The sequence below is a fragment of the Tiliqua scincoides genome, chromosome 2, assembly GCF_035046505.1.
Source record: "Tiliqua scincoides isolate rTilSci1 chromosome 2, rTilSci1.hap2, whole genome shotgun sequence".
NCBI lineage: Eukaryota > Metazoa > Chordata > Lepidosauria > Squamata > Scincidae > Tiliqua > Tiliqua scincoides.
The window spans coordinates 186,686,178-186,712,740 of NC_089822.1; the positions used below are offsets into that span (position 1 = coordinate 186,686,178).

At 42.9% G+C, this 26,563-nt stretch overlaps 1 protein-coding gene across 1 annotated transcript; it reads right to left on the minus strand.

The window, feature by feature from the left end:
* Positions 1-1,473: 1,473 nt before the first annotated feature.
* VDAC1 (voltage dependent anion channel 1) lies at positions 1,474-26,163 on the minus strand. Its single transcript, XM_066613605.1, has 9 exons — positions 25,940-26,163; positions 16,082-16,151; positions 13,444-13,493; positions 12,489-12,641; positions 12,340-12,392; positions 7,460-7,687; positions 5,769-5,919; positions 4,203-4,260; positions 1,474-2,409 (listed from the first exon to the last, which is right to left on the minus strand). The coding sequence occupies exons 1-9, from the start codon at positions 26,054-26,056 to the stop codon at positions 2,318-2,320; spliced, it is 972 nt and encodes a 323-aa protein (XP_066469702.1). The 5' UTR covers positions 26,057-26,163; the 3' UTR covers positions 1,474-2,317.
* Positions 26,164-26,563: the final 400 nt, after the last annotated feature.

Below are 26,563 nucleotides of genomic sequence, written 5' to 3' on the forward strand. Positions count from 1 at the left end.
AGGAACATCTGAACGCATGCCTGCTAATGTTTTTTTTTATCTTGACCCCTGAATCGGGGACATTCTGCATGAAGCTGTCCTTCTACTGAGTTATGGGCATATTCATGTTTTAGGCTTCTCGCTAGCTGGAGCAGAACCCCTTAGCCAAACATCCCAAAAAGATGTATCAGTCAGACAGGCTGCAAATTTCAGGTCCACTCTCTTGTTTTTCACACAAGAGAGTTCACTTCTCCCAACAAAATGCTCAGCTTCTAGCCCATGCCTTTCACCAGAGGGGGAGAACCTGGCCTTTCAGGTCATCAGAGGGGGCCCTTCTAACTATCCCACCACCAATGGAGGTGAGGAGGGTTGCAGCAAAAAAGAGGGCATTCTTGGTGGTGATTCCCTGTCTGTGGAATTCCCTCCTCCTGGAAGCTCCCACTTTAGAGTCATTTCGATGGGGTCTTAAGACCTTTTTATACAGGGAAGCCTTTTATGCTGATACTTGGGGCCATGGCGCTTTTTATCAATTTTTTTTAATCGGGATACAAGTTTTACTGTGTTATATTGTTTTTAAATGTTTATTTAGTGTGTGTGCGTGTGTGTATCACAATGTTTTTAGTATGGTTTAATTTGTAAGTCACCTTGAGTGCCCTTTGTTGGGACAGAAGACAGAATATAAACAAACAAACAAAGCATCTTCTTACCTGCTATATCCCTAACCTCCCATCACCTCTCTCATTCTCTCTAGCCTCTTTTTTCCAGTCTCTCTGGCAACAGGAGGCATCTCCCCAACCCATCAAGATTAAAAAAAATAAAATGCATGGAAAATTCTTAAACATAGAAAGTATTTTTGTAAAGATATGACACCGTGTACAGTATACACCATAAACATAGCTATTTTCATCTTAGTCCAAGACAATATTCTTGTTCTTACCTTCTGAAGTAAAGATTTGGACATTCACATACAATATATTAACCAGACTGGCAAGTGTAAAACATTATTGGGTGCTCTTGGCCAGTCATGCAAAAGGTGAGTGCCTAGTAAGTCCTTTGGCTGGGCTGAAACCCCATCTTTTTTTCAAAATTTGCACCAGATGAAATGAAGCATAAAGGTGCAATTTTTAAAAAATTCAGAATTTGTATCGGTCTATCCATTAAATTTTGAACAGATGCCAAATGGAAAAGACAGAATTATAAACTGTCAAGAGAAATGCTACAATCCAGCTAGGGGTGGCAAACTATTATTTATTAGAACATTTCCATTTGACTAAGGACGCAATGCTAACCAACTTTCCAGCAACAAGGTGAGGGCAATGCAGCTGCGAGGCAAGGGAATAAACATTCCCTCACCTTGAAGAGCCCTCTGTGACTGCCACCCAACTGCAGGATGCAGCACATGCCCCCACTGGGACAGCTGTGCCAATGTGGTAAAGTTGGTTAGGATTTGGGCCTAAAAATCTTCAGGATAATTTAAGAACAACAGAATGCAAATGAAGTTTCAATGTTTTATTCAAGTTGGGTTTTTCATTTTAAGTGGTGTCCAGTACAGCATTTTGGGGTCTAGTTCCACACAAAAAATGGAAGACTGAAGATGTACCCATTAAACTGCTAAAAAAAATAGTGGTGAAACAAAGTCCATTTTGTTTAATGCAATGCCACTAGGTGATTACGATTACAAAGACTCTTCCCTGCTTATGGCTCTGTTGTACAAGCTTTTCCATAATTAGTGCAAGGGAAAGGAACCACAACACAGGATGTGAATTTTAAGTAATATTGGCTGAGTCACATCAAACTTTCTACACGCCAAAGTTATACAAAGTGAACACTCTAAAGCACTCCGAGGACAAGCTGTTGGTGTAAAAAGAGAGCTGTAGGTGTAGGAGGGAGAACTAAGTAAGACTTAAACAGTGTATGATGCATCTGCCTAAGCAGCCCACTCCATCACAGCACAAAGCCCAATCATTTAGCATCAGGAAATTGTGCTTCCTGAGCACTATGATGGATAGATGGATTCTCATAGCACTATTTCATACTTGCCTTTTATAACGGTAGTCATTATCTTAAAGAAAGGTAGAGACAGAATCAGACCTTCATTGAATAGTTGGTAAGTATGCAGTTCCAACAAGCAACATTCCCCAAAAGCCTGGAACCAGAGAACGTATTCTCATCCTTCTCCGAAAACACACACTTTTGATGCTTAGCCATCTTTAAACCAAGTTCAACATGACTGACACACGGCAATAATTGCATCCCAGACATAAAACATTGAAAGTACACTAAATTCGGAAGGTAGCTATGCTGTAAAGTATTTCAGAAGTAGCGATGGTTCCGTCTTTTATGCTTCAAATTCCAGTCCTAGACCGAGTTTGTGGCCACCTGCATTGACGTTCTTGCCATCCAACAAAGCTGACAATGTCAATTTGATACCTATATAATAAAAGAAAAGGCAAGTATTCATATATGTAGTGAAAGGACATGTTACTCAAACTGGGCAGGAAGTGGTTTGATTTTAGGGATTACTTTACTTTGCATGCGGTTATTTCTGGGAGGTGAGACTGAATCACGTAATGAGAGAACTAGACTTTTCCCCCATCCCATGTAACTGATATACAGGTCTAAGTATTACTTTCCTAATACACAATGGGGATTCCAATTAATTCACTCACATTGCAATCCTATTCAGAAGTATGTCCCATTGAATTAAATGGGACCCCCTTGGAGTGTGTATAGGATTGCAACCTATAACTACTAAAAAGTGCCAATGGCCAACAGACCATTTAGAGCCCAATCCTGTGGTTGGCGGCATGGAGCCGTGTCGCCGACCACAGTTGCAAATGTGCCGTAAGGCGTAAGCTCGCCCAGCTTCCGTGGCTCAGTGGTCTCCTGGACCGCAGAGCAGCGGAACAGGAGGCAAGGGCGTGGACGGGGGAGGCCAGTGGGGGCGGAGAGAGGACGGGGAGGAGGTGTGCTGGGGGGCAGGAGGAGGATCCGCAGAGCTGTGCTCTGCAGGATCCAGGGTGCTCGTGGAGGGCTGCGTGCCCTACACGAGCGCCTTTCCCTTACCGCCGACCTTTGGGTTGGCGGTAAAGTGAGTAGCCCCATTGCGGGGCTGCTTATCTTACTCAGGGGAAGGGGACAAATGTCCCCTTCTCCCGAGGTGCCTCCCACGGTAGCGCAGGAGGCGCAGGATTCAGCGGCAGCTCTTCTCAGTGCCACCGAGCCTGTGCACTCCAGGCAGCTCAGGATTGGGCTGTTAATCATCATTCTGAGATACAAATATTCTACCATTTCTATATGAAAGATTAATTTTATCCATATAGATTAAACATAATTGATAAATAGCAATAATTTATCTCTGGTATTCTAGTAGCAACACTGTGAATATAGACAATATTCAGTACCCTTCAGCAGAGGCCATATAACTAAAGTTCAGATTAAATACATTGGTTAATAACCAGCAGCAAAATACTAATACGTAGCATCCTGGGTACATTTTAAACCAGGTCAGAAACAACGTATATATGAGAAATATTGCACTGGCATTATTTTATACTCCAGGGACTTGGGGCCCAATCCCACACAGTTTGTACCGGCTCACCGCCGGTGAGCACTGTCACAAATGTGCCATAAGGCACATTCGTAGGCCCTAGTGCCGGTGCAAGCCCATCACTGGCCAGCGCTGGGCTAGGCCAGGTGAGCACGGGAGCTCCACTGCTCAGCAGTCACTGGGCAGAGAGCAGACTGGTGGGCAGCAGAGAGGTAGGTGGGGGCATGGAGGAAGGCAGGGAGAAGATGTTCCAGGGCAGGGGAGGTGGGTGGAGGGCGGGGAGGAGGCATGCTGTGGGAGGGAGCGGGGCAGGAGGGAGGCAGGGCCAATGTTGTTTTGCTCTATTGAATCCTGAGCCTCCACTTCGGGCTGCCGGCCCAACACGGAGGTTCAAAATTCTATGCCGACCTTCAGGTTGACATAGAATTTAGTAGCCCCATTGTGGGGCTATTCGGCTTACCCGGGGGAAGGGGAAGAAAGTCCCCTTTCTGTATCCATGGGGTGGGGGTCCAAGAATGAATCCCCGTGGATACCAAGGCCTCACCTATATCTGCCTTAAGTGCTTCAAATATGTGGCCACATAAACAATAAAATTACTAAAACAAAATGCATGGGGGAAAATATTAGGATTTAAAAGATCAATTAAACCAAGTACAGTTCACTCTTCAATTACCTGGCTTCAGAGTCTGAGTATATCCTAAACCAATCAGACTGGAATTATTCACTTTAGCCTGCAAAAGAAAATTACTGCATCTCAAACATTTTTTCAAAGATCTTGCACTTGCCAGTTCAGTGACATTTACAGATTATCTCCAAATAGGAAGGTTTTACAACTACTAATCAAAACAGTAAACACATCATCCGATACACAAACTTTATGGTGCCATAAAGAAAACCCAAGCTGAACTTCTTCCTTTCCATCTTGTAAGCAAAACCTTGTAAGTTAACCCCAGGTAGTCAGTGGAATATTGCCCCTGAAATTCAAATGGCACACGTACAAATGAGCCTATGGTGTTGGTTTGCTGCTAGTACACTGCAAAAGAGACAACAATTTTATCCCAAAGATAAATTTCTTAAACCCAAGGATACTCATAACCTCATCTTGTTTCAAGCCCTCTGAAGAGCTCTACAAGTCAGCTAGTGGCCAGTCAACCTCTGCACAGCAGCCACAACATAAAGACTCTCCATGTGCAGACTAGCCATGAGAAAGAAGGGACACACATTGCTGAATAGCTGCTAAGTAGGTGAATCACTCATTATTCCAATCAATTAAATAAATTAACAAGCAGAAATTCACTCAGGTATTCACTCCCTGCTCTGCTTGTCATCCTGCCCTCATGCTCTCCATAGTGGGACTGTCAGCCCAATTCCATGCACGAACACTCAGAAGCAAGTTCCATTATAGTCACTGGGACTTACTCCTAGGTAAGGATAGACAGGATTGCAGCCAGGGTCAGGTTCCTGTCCAAGAGAGGAAACGGTAGGAGGATCCACAACACAGATGTGTTTTTTAAAATGATAGTGCTATCTCCGTCTTCCTTCAAACCCTAAATGGGAGAGGCAGCAGCTAGAAGGGACAGTGAGCCAGCCACGGGCATTGTTTTCCTAGCACTATTGGCTTAAAAAAAATCTGGCTTCCATAGCACAGATACGTTTGGTTCAACCTCCCTACCTATCTTAAAAGGCAAAAGGACAGATAAGAAATCAGTGCATTCAGTTGCCATACTGTAGTGTTTTTGCATACAACAGTGCTATGGCAGCGGCACACCCAGCAATGGCTACCTGAAGACACAAGGCTACCTGAAGACAAGTATTAAACTACAAAGCTATACCACTGCTTTGTATAACACAAAATTTCAATGAGAATTAAGGAACAGTTACATAGACTCAAAATATCTTAACGGTAAAAAGAAAAGGAAATAAATGTTGAAAGGTAACAGATGGGAAAGCAAACTGAAAAAGTATTTTAAGAATGAGTATTTAAAGGGAGCATCATCTATAAGGTTTTACTTCTCCTTTTCTCAATGCATCTTTCCTTGCTTGCACTGAATTTTATAAGGAAATAATTCAGTGAAGCTAGAGGTGATTAGCAGTATTTTAATGAAACTGAAAGTCATTCAGTGAAGGTTCCGAGTATCTTGAAGTTCAAGCAGAGTTCAGTACAGAGCCGAGTTCAAAAAGGCATTTTCAGTCATAGAATCAATCTCAAATAAAATGTGCATGTTCTCATGCTACTCACAGAGAAAGATGCATCTGGGTCAATTTGATATTTGGCTGCTATTCCAAAGCGAGTGTTGCTATTTCCAGCTGTCCAAGCAAGATTGACAGCAGTTTCCAATTTATCATTCACCTTCTGATAAATAGAACCTCCAAATTCTGTGCCATCATTCCTATCAGCAGAACAAACACAGCAAAGGTTATTAGTGACACAGTTTTTCCATGCTGTGTCACTACTATTTATATTAGAAAGTGCCTGTAATGTCACCAGTAGAAAGCAAGCTTCTCTCCTTCCCAATATCACTGCAAACTTGTAAAAATAATTAGACATTAACTACTCCTTTGTTCTAACACTCAAAAAAATACTTATGTAGGCTTAAAAAATATTGAAAAAGTGACCAGTGACCAAAACACTTGGTGCCTCCCAACCCAGTGCCCAGCCATTTCATAAACATTCCACTTATTTTGTTGCACGCTTTGTGGTTTCCCTCTCCAGGACTGCGGTGGGTTTCCAATATCACCGAATGCTGTATGCACTGGAACTCCAGAAAGAGAGGGAGAAGCACATACACCACAACTAGCATAAGTTATCATTAAAGCTTATTCTCATTTTGTAATTTAAAAATTCCTGGAAAGCACTCTCTTGGGTTTAGGAAGGTTAAGTTTCCCTGAAAGAGACTTCTGAAGAATGAGGAGGGATGAAAGGGAACAGCTCTTAGAGAAAAGAAAGCTTACAGCCACAGCCTTCTTAACAACAAATCAATGCAGACATTGGCAAAGGAAGAAGAAAAAGGATAGAATACATTTTTGGAGTGGAAAGTAGAAATGTTCAGGATTCTAGAGTAGCTTTCACATTTTCATTTTAAAAAATAAGCCAACCCGTTTACAGTGCAAGCCTATACAAGTTTATTCCAAAGTAAGTTCCACTGTCTTCAACGTATGGAAGACAAGGTATAGGCTTGTACCCCAAGTATATTTAAAAATATATAGACTAGGGCTGATCTGGTTTAAATAAATAACGGTGAAGAATAAGCAAGGAATCTGGGAAGCAATCTGTGGGCAGAGGTGGCGCCCAAACCTATCGTCCTGACTTGGGCATTTGCTGCTCTGCTCCTGGTTTTGGTCTGAGCAGGAGCTTCTGAATTTGGACCATTCTTTGCCTCATCACTGAGGCAAAGACCAGAACCCAAGTATAGATTAGGCAAAGGATGAAGGAGTCTGCTCCTCTATTATAGGGTGAAAGACTGCCATGTGGAAGCCTGTCCCTGTGAAGACTGTAAACAACATTATTCAAAACACATTGGTATGCCCCCTTAAAGACCTACATAAGAGACAGATCTGCACCTCTGAAAAAGTATTTAACAGTCTTCCTGCTGTCAGAAACAATGCCCATACATGTACACATAACCAGCATAATGGCATAACCTCCGCATTCGGAGGCAGTAGGACACTCAATACCAGCTGCTGGGAAGCAAAAGGAGAAGAGGGCTATATTGCCTTTGTGCCTTCCAAGAGGCATCTGGTTGACCATTGTGGAAGCGGAATGCTTAAGTCGGTGGGATACTCGGCCTGACCTAGAACAGCTCTCCTTATGTATATATTTTCTCCATGCATTTTGAATGTGTGTGTGTGTGTGAAAATTTCCCCTTCCATTTCAATTTCACTAGTTTGATAGCCTTCTCTCTTTTCCAACACAACCCTACCAATACTTACACATTAGTGTGAAGTTGGAATTCATCAGTCTTATAACCAACAGCAAAGTTGCTCTGAGTTATTCTGGATTTGGCCGTCTCGAATGTCATTTGGTAGCCAGCCAGCCAGCCTTCATACCCAAACACAAAGGCACCACGTATTGAAGGACCCGCAATGTCAAAATCCATGTCACAGCCCACGTTGATATGTTCCCGCTTGTATCCAGACTTGACTTTAGCATTCTTCTTTCTAAAACAAGGAAAAAGCAACTTTACTTCAATCTTTAATAAAACATTCATCATCAAGTCCCCTGTCTCAGTCATCACCACCTTTTTTCTCCCAACAAAGGCTCTGTGTCATAAAGAGCTTCAGGGCAAAAACAAGGGCAGCATTGGGGGGGGGATCCAGGACCTGAACCTGCTGGATTGGTCATGCAGCTCTACGAGGCCTGTCAGCCATCTTCCGTGTGTCACTCATCCCCTGGGAACTTGTCTGCTTTCCCACTGGACTGTTTCCATGGAAAGCTGAGAAGTTGGGCCCAAAATAATGACCTCAGCAGCTGCAGCTGCCCAGTGTTAAGAGAATGGGGTGACAGAGATGCATTCCTGTGTGTATACCCCAAAGCTCAAGGCTATGCTTATTCTTCATGTGTATCAACTGCACCTCCTTGATAGCGCTTCGACCAAGCGATGAGTATGTATCTTATTGTAACACTTTAGTATTAAACACTTAAGTCTATAAGCCCATGTATTCAGCCACTTCTTTGCTCCTAGGCCTTGCTGACTATACTAGCAGGCTGTGTAGCCTAGTAGGTTACCTGGAAACCCTGTAATGCCTGGAGGTGCTCCTGTAAGTTGATGCTCTTTAGATTTTAGACAAATAAAGCTTCTTTATGACAACCTTGGACTAGACTTGCTTATTCCTCAGATCCCAAAGAATCTCCAGCCCAGAGCAAAAGCTAAGACCTGGAACAAGCTCTTAACAGTTTGTGCTATTGTCACAAAAAAATGGACCAATTATTTTTTACTAACCCATAACAAATATACAGTACTCCACACTTTCCAGGCTGCATCACGTGTTATAGTCAATGCTCATTTGGCTGACTTGCTCATTATTAGAATGAAACAAAACTAATCCACTATTCCATATCCTGAGCACTTCTCACATCCCATTCTTCACTCTTATACAGAATGTAGAGATAGCCACTATCCTTATCCTCTGCACTTTGCTTCCCCTTATCAAGCTCTTGTATCTTCATCCACTTTCAATAACTCAGGAAGCAATTTTGATCTTGTCCTCCTATATTATAAATGCTACACTGACTTCCAGGCCTAGGGGTAGAATGCCTGCTGTGGAGTATGAGGTAGCCACATGGAGCACAGCCTGAGATTAAATACAACCACAGTGGTTACAGTTAAGAAATAACAAATATTAGGGAGTAAGCTGCTGTTGTATTTTCAATTTTTTTCAAAACAATTGCAAACTAAAAAAAATTTAAGAGTTCAAATTCAGAGAAAATAATAAAATTCAGCTTCGATAAAAAGCAAAGTCAAACTCAAAAATGTACATATACAGGTAACTCCTCTTTACAGAGCTTCCACTTGGTTTTCAACTTACATGAATGAGAATAAGTTAACTATTCCTTACAAAACTATGAAATCTGGATAGCTGTTCCATCTGATGATCAACAAAAAATTATGAGTGGTTGTTGCACAAACAAAAGTACTATTACTACACATTTTTCATCAACACTGACATAGTTTCTGCCTAGCAAACATACAATCCAAATTAGATTGACAAGAAAGTTGATAGACTTAGGGCCCAATCCTATCCAACGTTCCAATGTCAATGCAGTCGCAATGCAGCCCTGAGGTAAGGCAACAAATGTTCCCTTACCCTAAGGAAGTGTCTATGACTGCCCCCTCCCCTGCAGGATGCAGTGCATACCCTGTTGGCATGGCTCCACCAGTATTCAATATTTGGATAGGATTGGGCCCTGATATGGAGCCAATCTGGATGATACTTTATTCATGTGATCATCTCTACACACAAGAACATGCCTGCTCACAGTGCACATATGTTCTGGTCAGTTTCTTCAACTGCATGAGGGATGAACTATCACAGAGGAAGAACCACTCCTTATTCAGTTAAAGAAGCCAATCAGGAAGCAAAAAGAGGGATCAGGACATGCTAGTATCATCAGCAATCAGATCCATAATCACATGGGGCAGGTCAGGCAGTTAAAGTACAGGACAAATGAGCCCAATGAATGTGGGTAGTATAACATGGCAAAAGAGGGGCAGGTAAAGTGAGGCTGGGGTGATTCAGGAAGAATTTGGGATTTTCAGGAGGCAAGCGGAAAGGAGGTACCAAGCATCTAATATGAGTAACAAAAATAGAACTGGAAGTGGGGGAAAAGGAATAATGGGACTGAATTACAGATTGTAGGCCTTCATGGCAGATCGTATCCTTCTTTCAATTTGCAAATTGACAAGCACACACCAATAATTGGCCAACCACAGGTTATTACTAACTCCTTGAGCTAATTTTAAAAATGAGTACCAAGAATTTTAAAATGGAATTCAGATGCAAAACCAAAACAGAACAGAGAATAAAAGACTTCTATCACTGGTATAACAGAAGATGCTTCAAAATAAAATTTGAAATGTATAGTAATCTGTGCTGAGCGAAACAGACACATCCCTCTCTTACTTACTGCTATTATTCAGTTTCAAGCCTGGGGGAAGATATACCTCAGAATGGTTTTGAGAGATCACAATTCAAGGTTCATTACCTACAAGTCCTATCAGCCTGTATCAAGCAACACCTTTGCTACTCCATTTAACTGAAAGACAACACAACTACATCATTAATTCAAGGCTTGCCTCTCTGTGATTAAGTTGGAGGACATGTTTATCTGATTCCATTAAACAGCTGTAACTCCTGAAATTTTTTTTCCCCAGAAGTAAGCTTATACAGATATTTCAGAGACTTTAAAGTGGAACTAGACTTACTAGGTCTTTCAGGATAACATGAAGGTGAGAGCACCTGTGCCTCTCAATTCTCTGTTGTAAATACCCCTCCAAGATCTTTTTCCCCTAAGCCAAGCTGACAAACTAAGGGCACAATCCTAACACCTTATGTCAATGCTTTCCAGCACTGCAGAGCAATGCAGCTCTGAGCTAAGAGAACAAACATTCCCTTTCTGTGAGGAGGCCTCCGTGAGTGACACCCAACTGCAGGATACAGCACACGTCCCATTGGCATCACTATGCCAGTGCTAGAGAATACTGATATAAGGGATTAGGATTGTGCCCTAAAAGTCCAATCCTATGGGTTCTAGCACCAGTGGTAGGATTGGGCTGCCCATTGCTCAGAGATTGGAGAAATGAGTGGGGACTAAAGGGCTTCCGGGTTGTTTTCGATTATAAGCCCTGCTGGGGATCATTTTGACTGAAAGATAGGGGATATATCTAAAAAACAGATCAGCCCAGGGCTCAGCATCTTTCTACCTTTCAAAAGGTAGCATTTCTGGTTCTTTGTCAGTAACTAAGTGTTCTGAAAATCAAAACCTTGCAATATTGTGACTACAAAAGAGCAACTATCTATCTGTTGACATTTTAAAGTCATACTAAAAATGACTATGATCTATTAAACTCAAGCTATTCTGGGTGCTAGAGCTAAACAGAGGAGACACCAGAATGGCTCTGAAGGGGAAGGGCCACTTGAACACTGTAGTGAGGCGCCATGCAAAACTTAGTGTTTTGCACCCCCTCTAGCTACACTACTGGTAATCTTCTAACATCAGGAGCATTCAGAAAGGGAGATAAAATTTTTAAAAAGCCCACAAATATTAACCTCCTATAATCTCCCAGCTGCTTAATCCTTCTGGCCCACATAATATGCAGAAAGCAATCACAGTAACAAAACCTTTCCTCTAACCAATCCTACTGCCTGCAAGAATGAGACTAGAAATCTAGCTGGATGAAAAAGAGATAACAAACAGCAAAACTGATTGATGCTAAACCACACTATGCAAAGAGCAATTACTATTCTTTTGTCATAATATTCACATGTGTATCTTAGGGCAGGGGTTCTCAAACTCCTTAGGAGTAAAACATTCGAGGCAAATCCTTGTGGGGGAGGAGGGAATGGAGTGACACAACGCCCAAGATCGCACCACTGTCGGGGGGGGGCAAGGGCTTTCTTTCACTTATGCATCACAGCAGTGGGGAGTCCCGTGGAAACCTCCGCAGAGCTTCCTGATGTGCGGAAAATGTGAAAGTAACAATCACAACCCGCTTCCAGTTTGTGACCACAAAACTGGTCATTTTCATTCTCCATGCATTGGGGAGCCCTGCTGAGGCTTCCGCAGGGCTCCCCGCACCTCCGGGAGCCTGCTACTGTGATGTGTAAGTGAAAGATAACCCCTGTCCCCCAACAGTGGTGCAATTCTGAGGATCACATTGCTCCATTCCCCCCTTCCCTCCTCTTAAAGTGGTAGAGGCAGAGGACCTCAGGCTGGGCTGTCGCAATGCCCCAGTTTGAGAACCTCTGTCTTAGAGCAAAATTCACAGCAATCATCACAAAAAGCTCACATGTGATTATTTTTTAAAGCGTTTCACTTTAAAACTTTGCTTGATATACTATTTTTTTAAAGAAGGAACTTGATAAAAGAGCACATGCAGTTGGATAACAAAGTGTCGCTTTAACAACAAATAGGATAACAAATAGTCACTTTAAACACTATTTGGATAACACTTTAGACTATTTGAATAACAAATAATCACTTTTAAAATGTTATCATGCTTCGGGTTGGTAAGGATGAAAAATTAATCATCTCTCCTGAAATGAACAGCAACAAAAAATTATTCTGTGGTACAAGCTTACTTACTCCTTACCCAGTGTTTGGAGAGAAAGAGGAGTCAAAGGTCAGCTTCAGGCCATGTGCAAGCTGAAAAGAAAAGAAAAAGCAATTATATATAATTATAGTTCAAAATGAGACTATTAAGAGGTTCAGTAAACTACAACCTTTCAATCCAGTATTCACCTGATCTTCTAGAGTTATTTCGGTGCCTAGTGTATTGTCAGTGTTCCACTTCTCTGTGAAGGTCAAGCCATATTCTGTCCATCTGTACTTGGTTTCCAAACTTCCAGTAACTTTGCTTGTTTCTGTATTTGCTGAACCTGAGCTTGTAAATTCCTAAGGACAAAAAAATTTATATTATTATTTATATTCTACCATCAGCATACACTGCACTGTACAAAATTACACAGACAGAAGTAGATGAGTCTTGTGCCCAAGAAGCTTACAAATGAAAATGGAGGGGGAAAATCTATTTGTACTCCCCAAAAGCTCCTGTGGCTATTTTGTTAATTTTAAAACAGACAGAAATTAAGAGTGCTAGGCCTAAGAGACGTGAATGCCACCAAAACCTGGAACAGTCAGGGAACAATTTCAGTGGAAACACTGAAGGGTTTTTGTGGGAAGGGGGATTTTAAAGTTATGTGATATTCCTCTATCAGAAGGAATAAACCCCTTTAAACGCAAGGTTGTAAAATAATATTCTTGCATTCAGTTGCACTGCTACAAAACACCTAGAACAAAAAATCAAAGGTCATGTTGCCAATTGTAACAACATTGCCTCTGTTTGTCTGGGTTACTAAGGGGAAAACCACACATAAAAGAATGCTTGAGGTGGTCCAAGGTGTGTTCCTTTATTGGAACAAATACCACATAATGGGTGCAGGAAACAGAGAAAACCACAGCAGGAGCTGGAAGAATTTAGCATTTCATGTGCTTTGTGGAATGCAGCCACTAACTCTTCTTGGTTCATTTCGGGAAAAGTGGACACATACTGACAAACCAGATGTGATAAGCTGAAACGCATTCAAGTTTCTACACATCCTATTCAAAACAGCAAAGCATTTTAAATAAAAGCTTGCCTTTTCAGAAAGGTCAATACAAGCAATGAAAAATCACGTTTGTTTCTTTCTCTACTCACCAGTCCATTTTCAGATTTTGTTTTCAAATCCAACTTTACAAAGCCAAATCCTAAGAAAACAAAAATAAGTCAGACTTGTGTTAAAAGGGATATGGGGAAAAAAGTTGAGTCTTCCAAAAGAGAGAACAAAAACAGCATCAAGTTTTATATGTTTCATCCAAGAAGATGTTGTATTTAAAAAATTACACCTGCTGCCTTTTAAAAAGGGGAAAAGGAGAGGGGGAACGAAACAATCACCCTTTATTCACCCAGAATGCTAATTTGCTGAAGAGCCAACAGTACGGACATAGTAATAAATGTACTTTATGGCAGCATTTGCAAAAGATAAATGGAGATACCCCATATTCATACCAAGGAGTCTAAATTGAAATAAACTGGGCCAGCCTGTGACCAGCAAGCAGACTGAAAAGGACTGGAGGTTTCACAGCACGAAAGACAGTTGAGAAGAGACAAGAAAATGACAAGGGCTCTTCTTTGTGAACAGTGACAGACTGGTTGACAAGGCTAAGACACAGTTGTCCATCTTCTTAGATGAGAGAACGACAAGTCCCACACCAGTAGCACAAACAATCGCAACACAATCCAGTATACAATATATCTTATACACATCTCTGCAGGCAGTTTTCTTGGAAGGAGCAAGAGGTGATATATTGGAATCAAAATTCAAAAGAAAACCCCCGAAGAACTAAAGCATCACATCTACTATACAACATTAGAATCTTGATAGATCACAGCCTACATTTCTTTCCTGCCGAAGGATGCAGAGGCAGGGGACAGGGCACTCTACCCTGATAGAAACAGCTTGCAGTAAAACTGTTTTTTGAGGTTGAGTAAAAACAAAAGACTTGATAATGAGGGGCCAACCTTAACTGGCACTTGGGCTGACGCAAATCCCTTGTATGGGCCCCACAGAAAGCGTGAGTTGCGTTGACCGAGCTTGGCCAGTGCAGGGGTCCAGGGGGGGCGGCATGGGGAGGTCAGGAGGAGGTGAGAGGGTGGTGTTTTGGAGCAGGGGGGCGAGCAGCAGGCAGGACTGCGGGTGGGCAGCAGGAGGCGGGGCCAGGATCCGGCAATTATGCCAAATCCTGACCCCATTCCCAGGCAGCCCTAGGCTGCTTGGATTTGCATCACCTCATCATCCAAGCAGACCCACTGGGGCTGCTGCAACATGACACAGGGCAAGGGGAAATGTTTCGGGCTGGCCTGCAGTCAGCCCCAAACTTGCACTGGATACTATGCAGGCCTGCCCACCTGCCAGTGCAAGTCAGGATTGTGCCCTAAGTGTGTTTATTGCACCATTTTAGCTGTTTTTAATTTTAACTGTTCTGAAACTGTATATCATTCTATTTCAAAATAAGCATAAAGCAACAGGTAAGAAGATGTATCCTAATGGCATCTAATTTGTTATTACACAGCTGGTATAGTGTGCTGGTTAAGAAACTGCTGTGAATCAGAATTTCCCTAGTACAAATCTCGTCTGCGGTACTCCATCTTAGCCTCTGCTGCCCAGCAGCAACATGGGGAGAATACAACTTGCAGGAACCCTGTAAAGTAAGGACAACTTTACAATAACACTACATGTGAAGTGCTTTCTGCACACCCAGAAAGCTATACAAATGTTGAGAGTTGATAAGATAACATAAGATGATAAGAGAACCAGGGGACATCCACTAAAATTGAGTGTTGGGAGAGTTAGAACAGACAAAAGAAAATATTTCTTTACTGGTCTGGTGGTTGGTCTATGGAACTCCTTGCCACAGGATGTGGTGATGGCGTCTGGCCTGGACGCCTTTAAAAGAGGATTGGACAAGTTTCTGGAGGAAAAATCTATTACGGGTTACAAGCCATGATGTGTGTGTGCAAACTCCTGGTTTTAGAAATGGGCTATGTCAGAATGCCAGATGCAAGGGAGGGCACCAGGATGCAGGTCTCTTGTTATCTGGTGTGCTCCCTGGGGCATTTGGTGGGCCACTGTGAGATACCTGTGGACTAGATGGGCCTATGGCCTGATCCATTGGGGCTGTTCTTATGTTCTTATGATATTTCTCAATCACCAGTCTTACCAGCTCTGGGTGCTTCCCAAAACTGATGCATTACACTGCACCATAAAACAGATTGCTAAAGTATAAAAATAATGTAACCATATAAAAGGCAGAATACCCTTTACCTTCATGTTGAAAAGTAAGTTCAAAAAACTGAAAAAAATCTGACACTGCTTCCAAATGCTATTTTGTGTTGTTGCATAGTCAGAATTCATACCTGTTATTTGGTAACATTCAATAAAAAGTTTTTAAATGTATATTATATTATTATTATTATTATTATTATTATTATTAATTATAATAAAAAGCAGGTTTTCATAATGTTGAACAGCTGGCAACAACTCTTTGTAAAACCTCCTGTGATTTACCTTAAAGGATATTAACAAGTCAAGCACACTTTTAGCCCAATGTTGCCCAGCAACAATTATATCTGTTGTAGAAGACCAATTCAGAGGGAAGGAACATATGATCTACAGTCTGTCTGGCAGTATGCTATAATGCCCCCCAGGAATTGCAATTATATTTGTGTAAAATCCCAGAAGTCACTGGCTCAGGTAACCAGTGAAAGGCATCCTTTTCCGCTTGGTAATATTTACCATATCCCTTGGTGAAGATGTCTCGGGCAGATTTTCCTAAGTCAGCATAAGCAGGGGGAACAGCCATTTTCTGCCAAAAGAAAGATGCTAGAATTAATGTTGTTGACAACTATCTTTGACACCATAGTACTGCTAGCATTTCAGAAGTCCAGCCATCAATAAACCACAAAGTAGTACACAAAATATGTTAATGTAATGCATTTATTTCCTAACATTAATCACTGTTGCTAAGAAAAGCCACAATCCAATCCATCATGGAGCTAAGGCTGCAATCCTATCCACACTTTCCTGGGAGTAAGCATCACTGAACACAATGGGACTTCTGAGTAGTCATGCCTAGGTTTGTGCTCCATGTAACATAAGCCCATAAAATAAAAGGCCTTAAGCCAGTGGTTCTCAAACTGGCGAGTTGCGACCCACCAGCTTACAAATTTCCCAGCACTTTAGGGGACAAGGCAGCAACACAATCTATAGAATCGCATCACTGCCAGGGTCGCAGAGCCTTTATTCAAACTTACTCCTACCCGCAGTAGCCTCCTAGGGGTGCGGGGAGCCCAACTTTATGGAGCCCGACTTCACTTCTAGTTTTGGAGACATGGCATAGCTTCTTTAGTAAATGGTTCAAGCAGCTTCCTCATGAGGAAGCCTATACCATGGCTTCCTCATGAGGAAGTTGCTTGAATCATTCACTATTGAGGCTATACTATATCTCCAAAACTAGACGGGATAGGGCAAAACGGATGCCATTTTTTGAATCGGCACCCCAAATTCATATCAAACCACCATAAAGTTTGGGGAAAACTTTTCCGACCCTCAGGTTTGTAGGCCTGTGTTATTATCAGCACTCAAGATGTCATCATCTATTTAATGAACTAGCAGATCCATTAGTAAGTCCACTTGACTCCATTCAGTGGGGTAGAAATTTTACACATTTGCTTCTGCTGTCAAGACCCATCCTTCCATCTCTGCTTATAACCAGAAGCTGAGGAGACCATTTATATTTCAGAGGCCTTGTCATTCATAGCATAAATTTACCATAACTCTTCCAGGGAGAGAATCAACAAAAGAAATGTAAAAGGTATGTTAATACTGTAGATATTAGCATGAGAATTCCTAATAGCAAGCAGAGATGCTTCAACTCAAGTAAGTAGATATCCCTAAAGCTCTTTGGAGTGGGCACTAATGATTAAGCCATTTCTTATTCTGGCTGAAGATAAGAACACAATTTGCTTTTACATGAATGTGCCAATGCATGAATGGTAGATAGGTATTTTAACAGCTGCTTCCAGCCTGAAGCACTAATTTCAACAAGCTGCTGCATGCCAGAGCTGGATGTGACTGTTAGATACGCAGCCTCTCTCTTCTGGCATGAACCAAACTGCTACCTCAAGCGTATTATATACAAAACATGTCAGAGTAGAGCATAATAGGTTACTGTCAAGCAATGAGTCCTAAGGATACATTAGAAAGACAAATCGAAGAAACTGACTGTAACAGTAACACTGTGAGATACTCATGTTGCCTCCAGGCTCCCATCCATCACTAAAGTTAAAAGTGGATGCTCTCCAACTAATATGATCATTTGGGGAGGTGAAGAGTAGGCAAGGAGTTTGCTGGAGGATGAGGGCATTTTCATTTTTAGCTTGTTTTTCCACACAATTGACAAGTGTTTCTTTCTTTGCCCCAAACCATGATTACAGTCTTTTCACCTGGTTCAATGTTCAAGAAGAAATTCACCTGACAGAGTGTTTGTACATATTCCTTAGCAGACCTGACTACCTCTATAAGGTGAATGACAGACAGGGGTGGCACCTAACTGAAATTTCCCACAGATGAACAACTGCACTCTCTGAATGTTGGACTGCATTATCAAGTGGAACACAACCATGGAACAAATCCCAAGAGAGAAAATTCCTTCACAAAAACTGAGTGTTGGTTGTGCCTCTAAAGTAACTCTCTTCATGCAGGATCAGGTGCCTGAAACAGGCAAGTTTCCAAAGCATTGTACACCATCTGGTTACTCTTGATGGTATCTAAGCATTAAGAAAAAAAAAATGCAATTCCTTTTGCAAGAGCTGATCCAATCAATCATTTTAGGCATGCTGCAACTCAAAGTAAATCAATAGTCACTGCAAGCTCCAAATGCTTAATGGATACAGAAAAATCTTAATGGTGCAGGAGCTATGAATATGAGTGAGTGCCCTTGTCTATCAATCGTGGGATCAGAAGAATGTGAACTCTGACTGGGTCACAAGTGAAACTGTATGTGTTGTCTCAGCCTTGTAGAGGATAAAGCAATCACATGACTCAATCTCTGATCAAGGATGGCCAAGGCTGAAATAGTAGGACAAACTGCAAGTCAGGGATAAGAGCTCCTTCCATAGCAACACAGAGAGTATTACGTATACTACCAACACTTTGTGATTCTGAAAGTCTATTTTTAAAAAGGGAAAGAGGGGGGACCCGGGAAACTATAGGCCGGTCAGCCTAACATCTATACCGGGTAAGATGGTGGAATGCCTCATCAAAGATAGGATCTCAAAACACATAGACGAACAGGCCTTGCTGAGGGAGAGTCAGCATGGCTTCTGTAAGGGTAAGTCTTGCCTCACAAACCTTATAGAATTCTTTGAAAAGGTCAACAGGCATGTGGATGCGGGAGAAACCGTGGACATTATATATCTGGACTTTCAGAAGGCATTTGACACGGTCCCTCACCAAAGGCTACTGAAAAAACTCCACAGTCAGGGAATTAGAGGACAGGTCCTCTCGTGGATTGAGAACTGGTTGGAGGCCAGGAAGCAGAGAGTGGGTGTCAATGGGCAATTTTCACAATGGAGAGAGGTGAAAAGCGGTGTGCCCCAAGGATCTGTCCTGGGACCGGTGCTTTTCAACCTCTTCATAAATGACCTGGAGACAGGGTTGAGCAGTGAAGTGGCTAAGTTTGCAGATGACACCAAACTTTTCCGAGTGGTAAAGACCAGAAGTGATTGTGAGGAGCTCCAGAAGGATCTCTCCAGACTGGCAGAATGGGCAGCAAAATGGCAGATGCGCTTCAATGTCAGTAAGTGTAAAGTCATGCACATTGGGGCAAAAAATCAAAACTTTAGATATAGGCTGATGGGTTCTGAGCTGTCTGTGACAGATCAGGAGAGAGATCTTGGGGTGGTGGTGGACAGGTCGATGAAAGTGTCGACCCAATGTGCGGTGGCAGTGAAGAAGGCCAATTCTATGCTTGGGATCATTAGGAAGGGTATTGAGAACAAAACGGTTAGTATTATAATGCCGTTGTACAAATCGATGGTAAGGCCACACCTGGAGTATTGTGTCCAGTTCTGGTCGCCGCATCTCAAAAAAGACATAGTGGAAATGGAAAAGGTGCAAAAGAGAGCGACTAAGATGATTACGGGGCTGGGGCACCTTCCTTATGAGGAAAGGCTACGGCGTTTGGGCCTCTTCAGCCTAGAAAAGCGACGCTTGAGGGGGGACATGATTGAGACATACAAAATTATGCAGGGGATGGACAGAGTGGATAGGGAGATGCTCTTTACACTCTCACATAATACCAGAACCAGGGGACATCCACTAAAATTGAGTGTTGGGCGGGTTAGGACAGACAAAAGAAAATATTTCTTTACTCAGCGCGTGGTCGGTCTGTGGAACTCCTTGCCACAGGATGTGGTGCTGGCGTCTAGCCTAGACGCCTTTAAAAGGGGATTGGACGAGTTTCTGGAGGAAAAATCCATTATGGGGTACAAGCCATGATGTGTATGCGCAACCTCCTGATTTTAAGAATGGGTTAAGTCAGAATGCCAGATGTAGGGGAGAGCACCAGGATGAGGTCTCTTGTTATCTGGTGTGCTCCCTGGGGCATTTGGTGGGCCGCTGTGTGATACAGGAAGCTGGACTAGATGGGCCTATGGCCTGATCCAGTGGGGCTGTTCTTATGTTCTTATGTTCTTATGAAGTTCATATTAAAATCCTTCCACATTTATATATTATACAAGACAAATCTGTGCAAACTTGGTCCCAAACCCTGTATTTAGCAATTCACCGGAGCTTTTTTCCATTTACAGAACATGTATAAGTATTTATAAAGCATCTGAAATTCCTAGGTGTGATACAAAACATGTTGTAAATGATTTTTTAAAAATTATTTCTGATATGCTCAAGAATCACTCCTCTTAGTCACTGAACAAACAAATACTGGGTGATTTCACACATAGATTCTCTCAAGCATACAACCAAAAAAAGTAAGTTGTGCACCTAACAATGTAACAGGTGAATGCTACCAAATTATTATGAGAAAAAAACACAAGAATCATACAGATACATTAGTAGAAGAACCAGGACTATGACTCTCTTTCTTGGTGAAAAACCCCAGTTTGTTGTTGCATAATGTGAAAAAATAATCCTTCTTGTGAATGTACTGTTCTCTTAAGGCGGGGTCTAAAATACAGCTACTGATACAGAAAAGGATACTATAACTTTCTGAAATTCTCCCCTGTCACTTTTCACAATGGCTACTCCGTTCCCTACTGTGCAAAAGACACTATTTATGCAATGATGGAAACATCAGAGCAAAATGTAAAAAGTCATTTAGACAAAACTTGAAAAAGTCTCCTCTGAGCAGGATGTTGTTCCTTAATAGTTCATGTCTCTTGAAGCAAGCAATAATTCTTTAAAGTTTGATTTCCTAAAATTAAAAGCTTCAGAATCTCCAAATCAGGGAGATAGCTTTCCTCACTACAAAGTAAGCATGGGAATGTTTGAGCATTGCCAGAAACATCTCCCATAACAAGAAATTGCATACCTGTTGGAAAGGTCCTTGCTATGCAGCTGTTGAAAACACAGAAGCCTATCACACCACCTTTTAAGCTCTTTCTAGAGGAGCTGTACATCAAATCATTCCTTATTCTGTTCTATTTATTATGTGAACAGATGCAGAAACCAATGCAAGTTAAGCTCTTCAGCCCACAAAATTCCTGTGATCATGACCCCCATTAGATCTACACATACAGAATGCTGAAGACATCCAAAGACCACTGGAATTCAGGACCCTGAAAATTATCCTCACTTCCTACTCTGGAGACAGAGCTCCATAATATCTCCACATTTAGTCCACACATAATCAGCAGAGACTGCACAGTCTCAGAGATACTGCCTAAAAGTGATGCTGTAAATGGGGCACACAGAGAAAAACTTTCAGTAAGAACTTGTTAAACATTTCACTAAGCAAATTTCTGCATGTCAGAGATTCTCAGATATCTACCAAACAATGAGGTGTACAGCTTGGTATATGCACTTCAGTAAAAGCCCAATATGTTGTTTTCCCTTACATAATCTATGGTACTTCTGTTAAGCAAATTGTAAATTTTGCTAGTGCAGGAGTATCACCTGCCATCATATTTTATACCTAGAGTCACTTCCCCATCAAGCCAGTATTTCCCTCATCACATACTCATATTAAATCTCTCCTCAAAACCTAATTTTTTAAGCACACCTATTCCTAATAATCCTAGCTCTGCCTTACTTACTCTTTTGCTATCATTTAACCCTTGCCTAGCTCATCCTCACTACTCACTGTCAGCCTTTGACTTTTGCCTATCTCTGCCTTATGTAATATACAGTAATATGGAATAACTCATTCACTAGGTCCTGTTTTCTATTGTTGATAAAGGCATCAGGAATGCACAGGTACTGGCTCTGAATTTTCATCTGAAAATTCCATTATGCATGTCAATCTTTCCATTACTGTAGTCTACTGTATCTTTACTATGCAACTCCATTGTGCAAGAATGACTTTCCACTGAAATCATAACTGAGATCACAAGTGAATTCAACATTGCAAGTTCTGACTCCACTCCCAAGGGGGGGTGGGGAAGCAAGCTGGATGGCAGTATGGAAGAACAAGAATGATCAAGTATTTTACTTATCCTCTTTTTAAAAAAAGGGTCAAAGGAAGATCTCCATATTGAAAATGTCTCCTATCCCAAAACAAACAATATGCCATACTAATAAAATGATAGACAACTTGCTTACAGAATCACCATGCATTTTTACATTCTAATAAGCAAACCATGTAAGCCAGTATTTCTCAAACTGGGGGTCAGAACCCCCTAGGTGGGTCGTGTGCCAATTTCAGGTGGGTCCCCTTCATTTCAATATTTTATTTATTATATTCAATATATTAGATTTGATGCTAGCATGCTATGTGACTGCATTTGGGGAAATATTACAGACCTGTACTGTTAGCAAGCTACTATGTATATTCTTTTAACAATTATAGTAAATGGGACTTACTCCTGAGTAAGTGTAGAGAGGATTGCAGCCTAGGATTGTTAAAGATTTTCCTGCCTGATGACGTAACGTCTGGTCATGACATCACTTCCAGTGGGTCCTGACAGATTCTCATTCTAAAAAGTGGGTCCCGCTGCTAAATGTGTGAGAACCACTGATGTAAGCAGATATCTCTGTACCGTATTGTAAGAAGGATGGTTGGGTAACACACCAGATCAGTACTATCATAAAAACATTAACTAGTAAGAAAGTCCCACTGAATTCAATTGGTCTTACATTTCATTGGAGAAATATGCCAATTACCACTGTGCAAAACTGGTTTTTGAAAAGTCCTAAGTTCGGAAGGACAGAAGGCAAAACTCTTTTTCTAAGCTTTTAATAGGTTTAAAAAGTTAGTCCGTAATGCTATATACAGTTACCTGGGAATAAATTCCTTAGAATTCAATGAGATTTACTGCTGAGTAGACAAGCATAGGACTACATACACAGGAGAAGAAAGCTGAATGAGTGCAGGCTAGGAGTGATAGAAACTAACAAGTAGTTTATAACCACAAACACATTTATCACAATGCACTAACACTAGTTGCATAACCCATGCACTTTTAAGAGGATTAAAACAATTACTACAAGTGTTTCTGAAAGAACAGAAGTTTGTGCAAATGAAAAACAAATTGGAAAATAACTGCCTCAGTGCTCCAGAAATCAATATCTGTTTCTGGAAAAACCCACATAAAATACAGCATGTGAATAGATGGGTGCAAGAGTCTCTTGCTCCCAAGACCCATGTGTGGAAGCCCACATCTGCACTGGGAACCAAACAGATACCTACATGAATTTTATACAATTCACCTTGCACCTTCCCTTTTACATGTCACATGACTATTCACCTCCATGCTGAAAAAAATAATGGCCTTCAGTCTCAGGATTTCCAGTCCATTACCCAGTTACAGCTAAGGAGATCGTTGCACTTAAGCAGGCTTCTGCACACAGGGATCTGGTGCTAAACCACTGACTAGAATAAACTGCATAAAGATGTAAGAGAGCATAATGCACTTCTCTTCACTACTTTGCTTTGAATAGAAGGTACATCTGAATATACACCCTCTCGCAGCAGTAGTCACACTTTGTAAAGCATGTAAAGCTTTGTAAAGTCACACTTTGTAAAGCATGTAAAGCTTTGTAAAGTCACACTTTGTAAAGTAGTCACACCTTTGTAAAGCATGTCTATAGATGGATTGGGATGTACCAGTTTTCCTCAATACCAGAACAAAAATTATCCTTGTACTTTTGATTTCCAAGAGATGTGCCTACTTGCAGACACAGCCATTACTATTTTACTCGACTGCATCCAAAAAGGATAACATGGGTATCAGTATAATCAATGATGTGCCTGTTTTCTAGATTAACAGAGACTGTACATCACCTTCAGTGATTATACTAGTTCTATAAGTGAGACTAGGCTTCAGCCTAGGCCCTAGGGCAACAAAATATAATCTGCACTCTGCCATATCTTGGAGGTCACACAAATCACATGCTAAGCAAATCACAGTCAAAGAGTCCAAAATATATTTGTTACCAGAGAAACTTAGGTATGATTCAACCAAAGTTAAACACTATTTACATCCCATTGATTTGAATGGAGAATTTAAGCACATGCTTTAATCCGGGGTGGGCAAACATTTTGGCAGGAGGGCCACATCATCTCTCTGACACTGTGTTGGCCAGGGGGGGGGGGGGGAACAATAAATTTACATTTCAAATTTGAATAAATTTACAAAAAATGAATATATTAGAGAAATAACTTATATGAATGAGTGAATTTTATTGAGTTTATTTACAATACACATGAGAATTATCATAAAGGCATGTAGAACCACATAAGAACTATGAACTGTTTGACACACACCTCTTGCACAGTGGAAACATACCAGCCAAGCCAAACACACATGGAGACAAAAGTTGTTCAGAGGCAGTGGGGGGGGGGGGGGTTAAAATAATGCCCAGGGAAAAGCAGAACACACATGGAGACTATAAAAGGCCTTGCTCCAACTTGGACCACAGCTTGCATCTGGCAGTCGGAGACTAGGGGGTCCCTGTGGGCCAGATTCAGGGTTCCTGAGGGCCAGAAATGACCCACGGGCCAGGATTTGTCCACCCCTGCTTTAAACCTCTCTCACTGAAATCAGTTTAACTTAAAAGGCCCTTACCTTTGGCTTGACTATACCCCTTTAAAATATATTTTTTTAATTTTTATGATTTTTTAAATGTGAGCTAAATATTTAGTGCACAATCCAGTCCTCAGAGCATTTTTAAATCTCAGTGACTTGTGCAGAAGAGATCCAAGCACATGCTTAATTTTTCCACTGAAATCAACAGGACTAAAACACGGACTACATTGTGTTCATCGATTTTATGGGAAAATCCAGTTTGTACTGTGCCCCCAGATACATTTGAAAACCACAGAGCTTTCTTCTCCACTAGACATTTCCAAATCCAGGCTGAGACATTTGGCCCCAACCCTCAAGACTTCCTATTTCTCCACTCATCCACCCACCCCAAGAGACATAAAGAACACGCAAGGGCATTGAGGGCATTTAGAGGGCAAGAGGCGCTGAAGGCAGGAAGCTGGGGGGAAAGTGGCAGCCTCATATGGAATCAAACATCCCTGCAACGGTGGTACTGCAATGTCGATCTTGCAAACCTCGCGATCGTTTTGTGTGCCAGGGCTGCACGACCGAGTGTCTGGGTCTGTGCTGCTCTCCATAAGTGCAGTCAGTCGGCACACGCAGCTTGAGGCCTCTACAGCACCCATGGAGTCAAATGACGCTGCAAAGCATGCTCTGGCCATGCAGAAGGTCACCTCGGGCTTTGTGCAGCCGATCGCAGAGCAAGGAAGCCGCGGAACCCCGTGCAAATCCCTCCCCGCATACGATTCCCCAAGGCAAACAGATGGCGCTGCTGAAGAATTGGTGCCAAATGGGCAGGGATGCACCCACCACGGAGGGGCCATGGGGGGGGAAGGATGCAGGGAGAGGCCGGTTTGGGGGAGGTTGGCTGCCAAGCCGCAGGAAGCAGCATGTGCCCACGCCAAGGGGCTTCTCTGAGCATCGTGAGGATGATCCAGCAAGGAGGCGGTGCTGCAGGCTTTGCAGGGCCTGCGGCATGGCGAGCAGGCGGCATGCGCGGCCTTAGAAGGCAAAGGGCTGCGCGCCACGGGGCGCTGCCGGAGGGCAAGGCGATCTCCCCGCGCCCGTCTCCAAGGCCTGCAGTGACTCAGAGCCCAAGCCTAGGCATGTCTACTCAGAAGTAAGCCCCATTATAGTCAATGGGGTTTGCTCCCAGGTAAGTGTGGACAGGACTGCAGCCTCGAAGCTCCATCCTCTGCCTCCCCCCATCCCGCTACTGCTGCTGCTGCTGCTGCTGCAGGGGGTGACTTAATGGCGTCGGCGCAGAGCCTGCGGGAGCTCTCCAACCCCCCGCCGCCCGGCACCCCCGCGATCCCTGCAGCAGGCGCAGGGCGGAACGGAGCAGGCGTCCGCCTGGCCTCGCCCGACTCACCGCGCTCTCCCGCTCCTTGCCGTGGCTGCAGCAGGGCTTCTGCTGAGTGACAGCTGGCGAGGCGGCGGCGGGGGAGGACTGGAACGGGGCGGATCTTCCCTGCGCCGAGGCCAGCATCGCCAGAGCAGCCAAGGCCGGCGCTGGGCGTCAGGCAGGCAGGCAAAGGAGGGACCCTCCTCCCCGTCGGGCAGCGGGACGTGACTGCGCCGCCGTCGCCTGACCCCCCCGGGCTGCGGATAGGCTGAGGCAGCCCGGAGCGAGGCTCCACCTCCCCGCCAATCCCGCTCAGGCGTCGTCGCTGGCGTCTGAAGGCGGCCCCGGTTGCCGAGCGTGGCGTCGAGGGGGAGCGCACCAGCCCTGCGCGCTGGAGGCTGAGCCGAGCAGAGGGTGGAACCCTCGTGGAGCTGGCCTGGCCCGGCCCGCTGGGGAGGTGCGGCAGTCGCCACTCAGAGCCCCAGGCATGTCTCCCCAGAAGTAGGTCCCATGATGTGCAGTGGGCTTACTCCCGTGACTTGGGAGTAAGACCCTGTGAACATAGTGGGACTTAGTTCTGAGTAGACATGCATAGGATTGGGCTCTGAGGCTGCAATGCTTACCACACTTTCCTGGCAGTAAGACCCATTG

Excerpts from the sequence above, each read along its gene's own strand:
- VDAC1 (XM_066613605.1), bottom strand. The coding sequence starts at position 26,056 with ATGCTGGCCTCGGCGCAGGGAAGATCCGCCCCGTTCCAGTCCTCCCCC. Across the intron at positions 16,152-25,939 it reads GCAAGGAGCGGGAGAGCGCG|AAAATGGCTGTTCCCCCTGC; the intron begins GTGAGTCGGGCG and ends TTCTTTTGGCAG. Across the intron at positions 12,642-13,443 it reads CAAAATCTGAAAATGGACTG|GAATTTACAAGCTCAGGTTC; the intron begins GTGAGTAGAGAA and ends TTTTGTCCTTAG.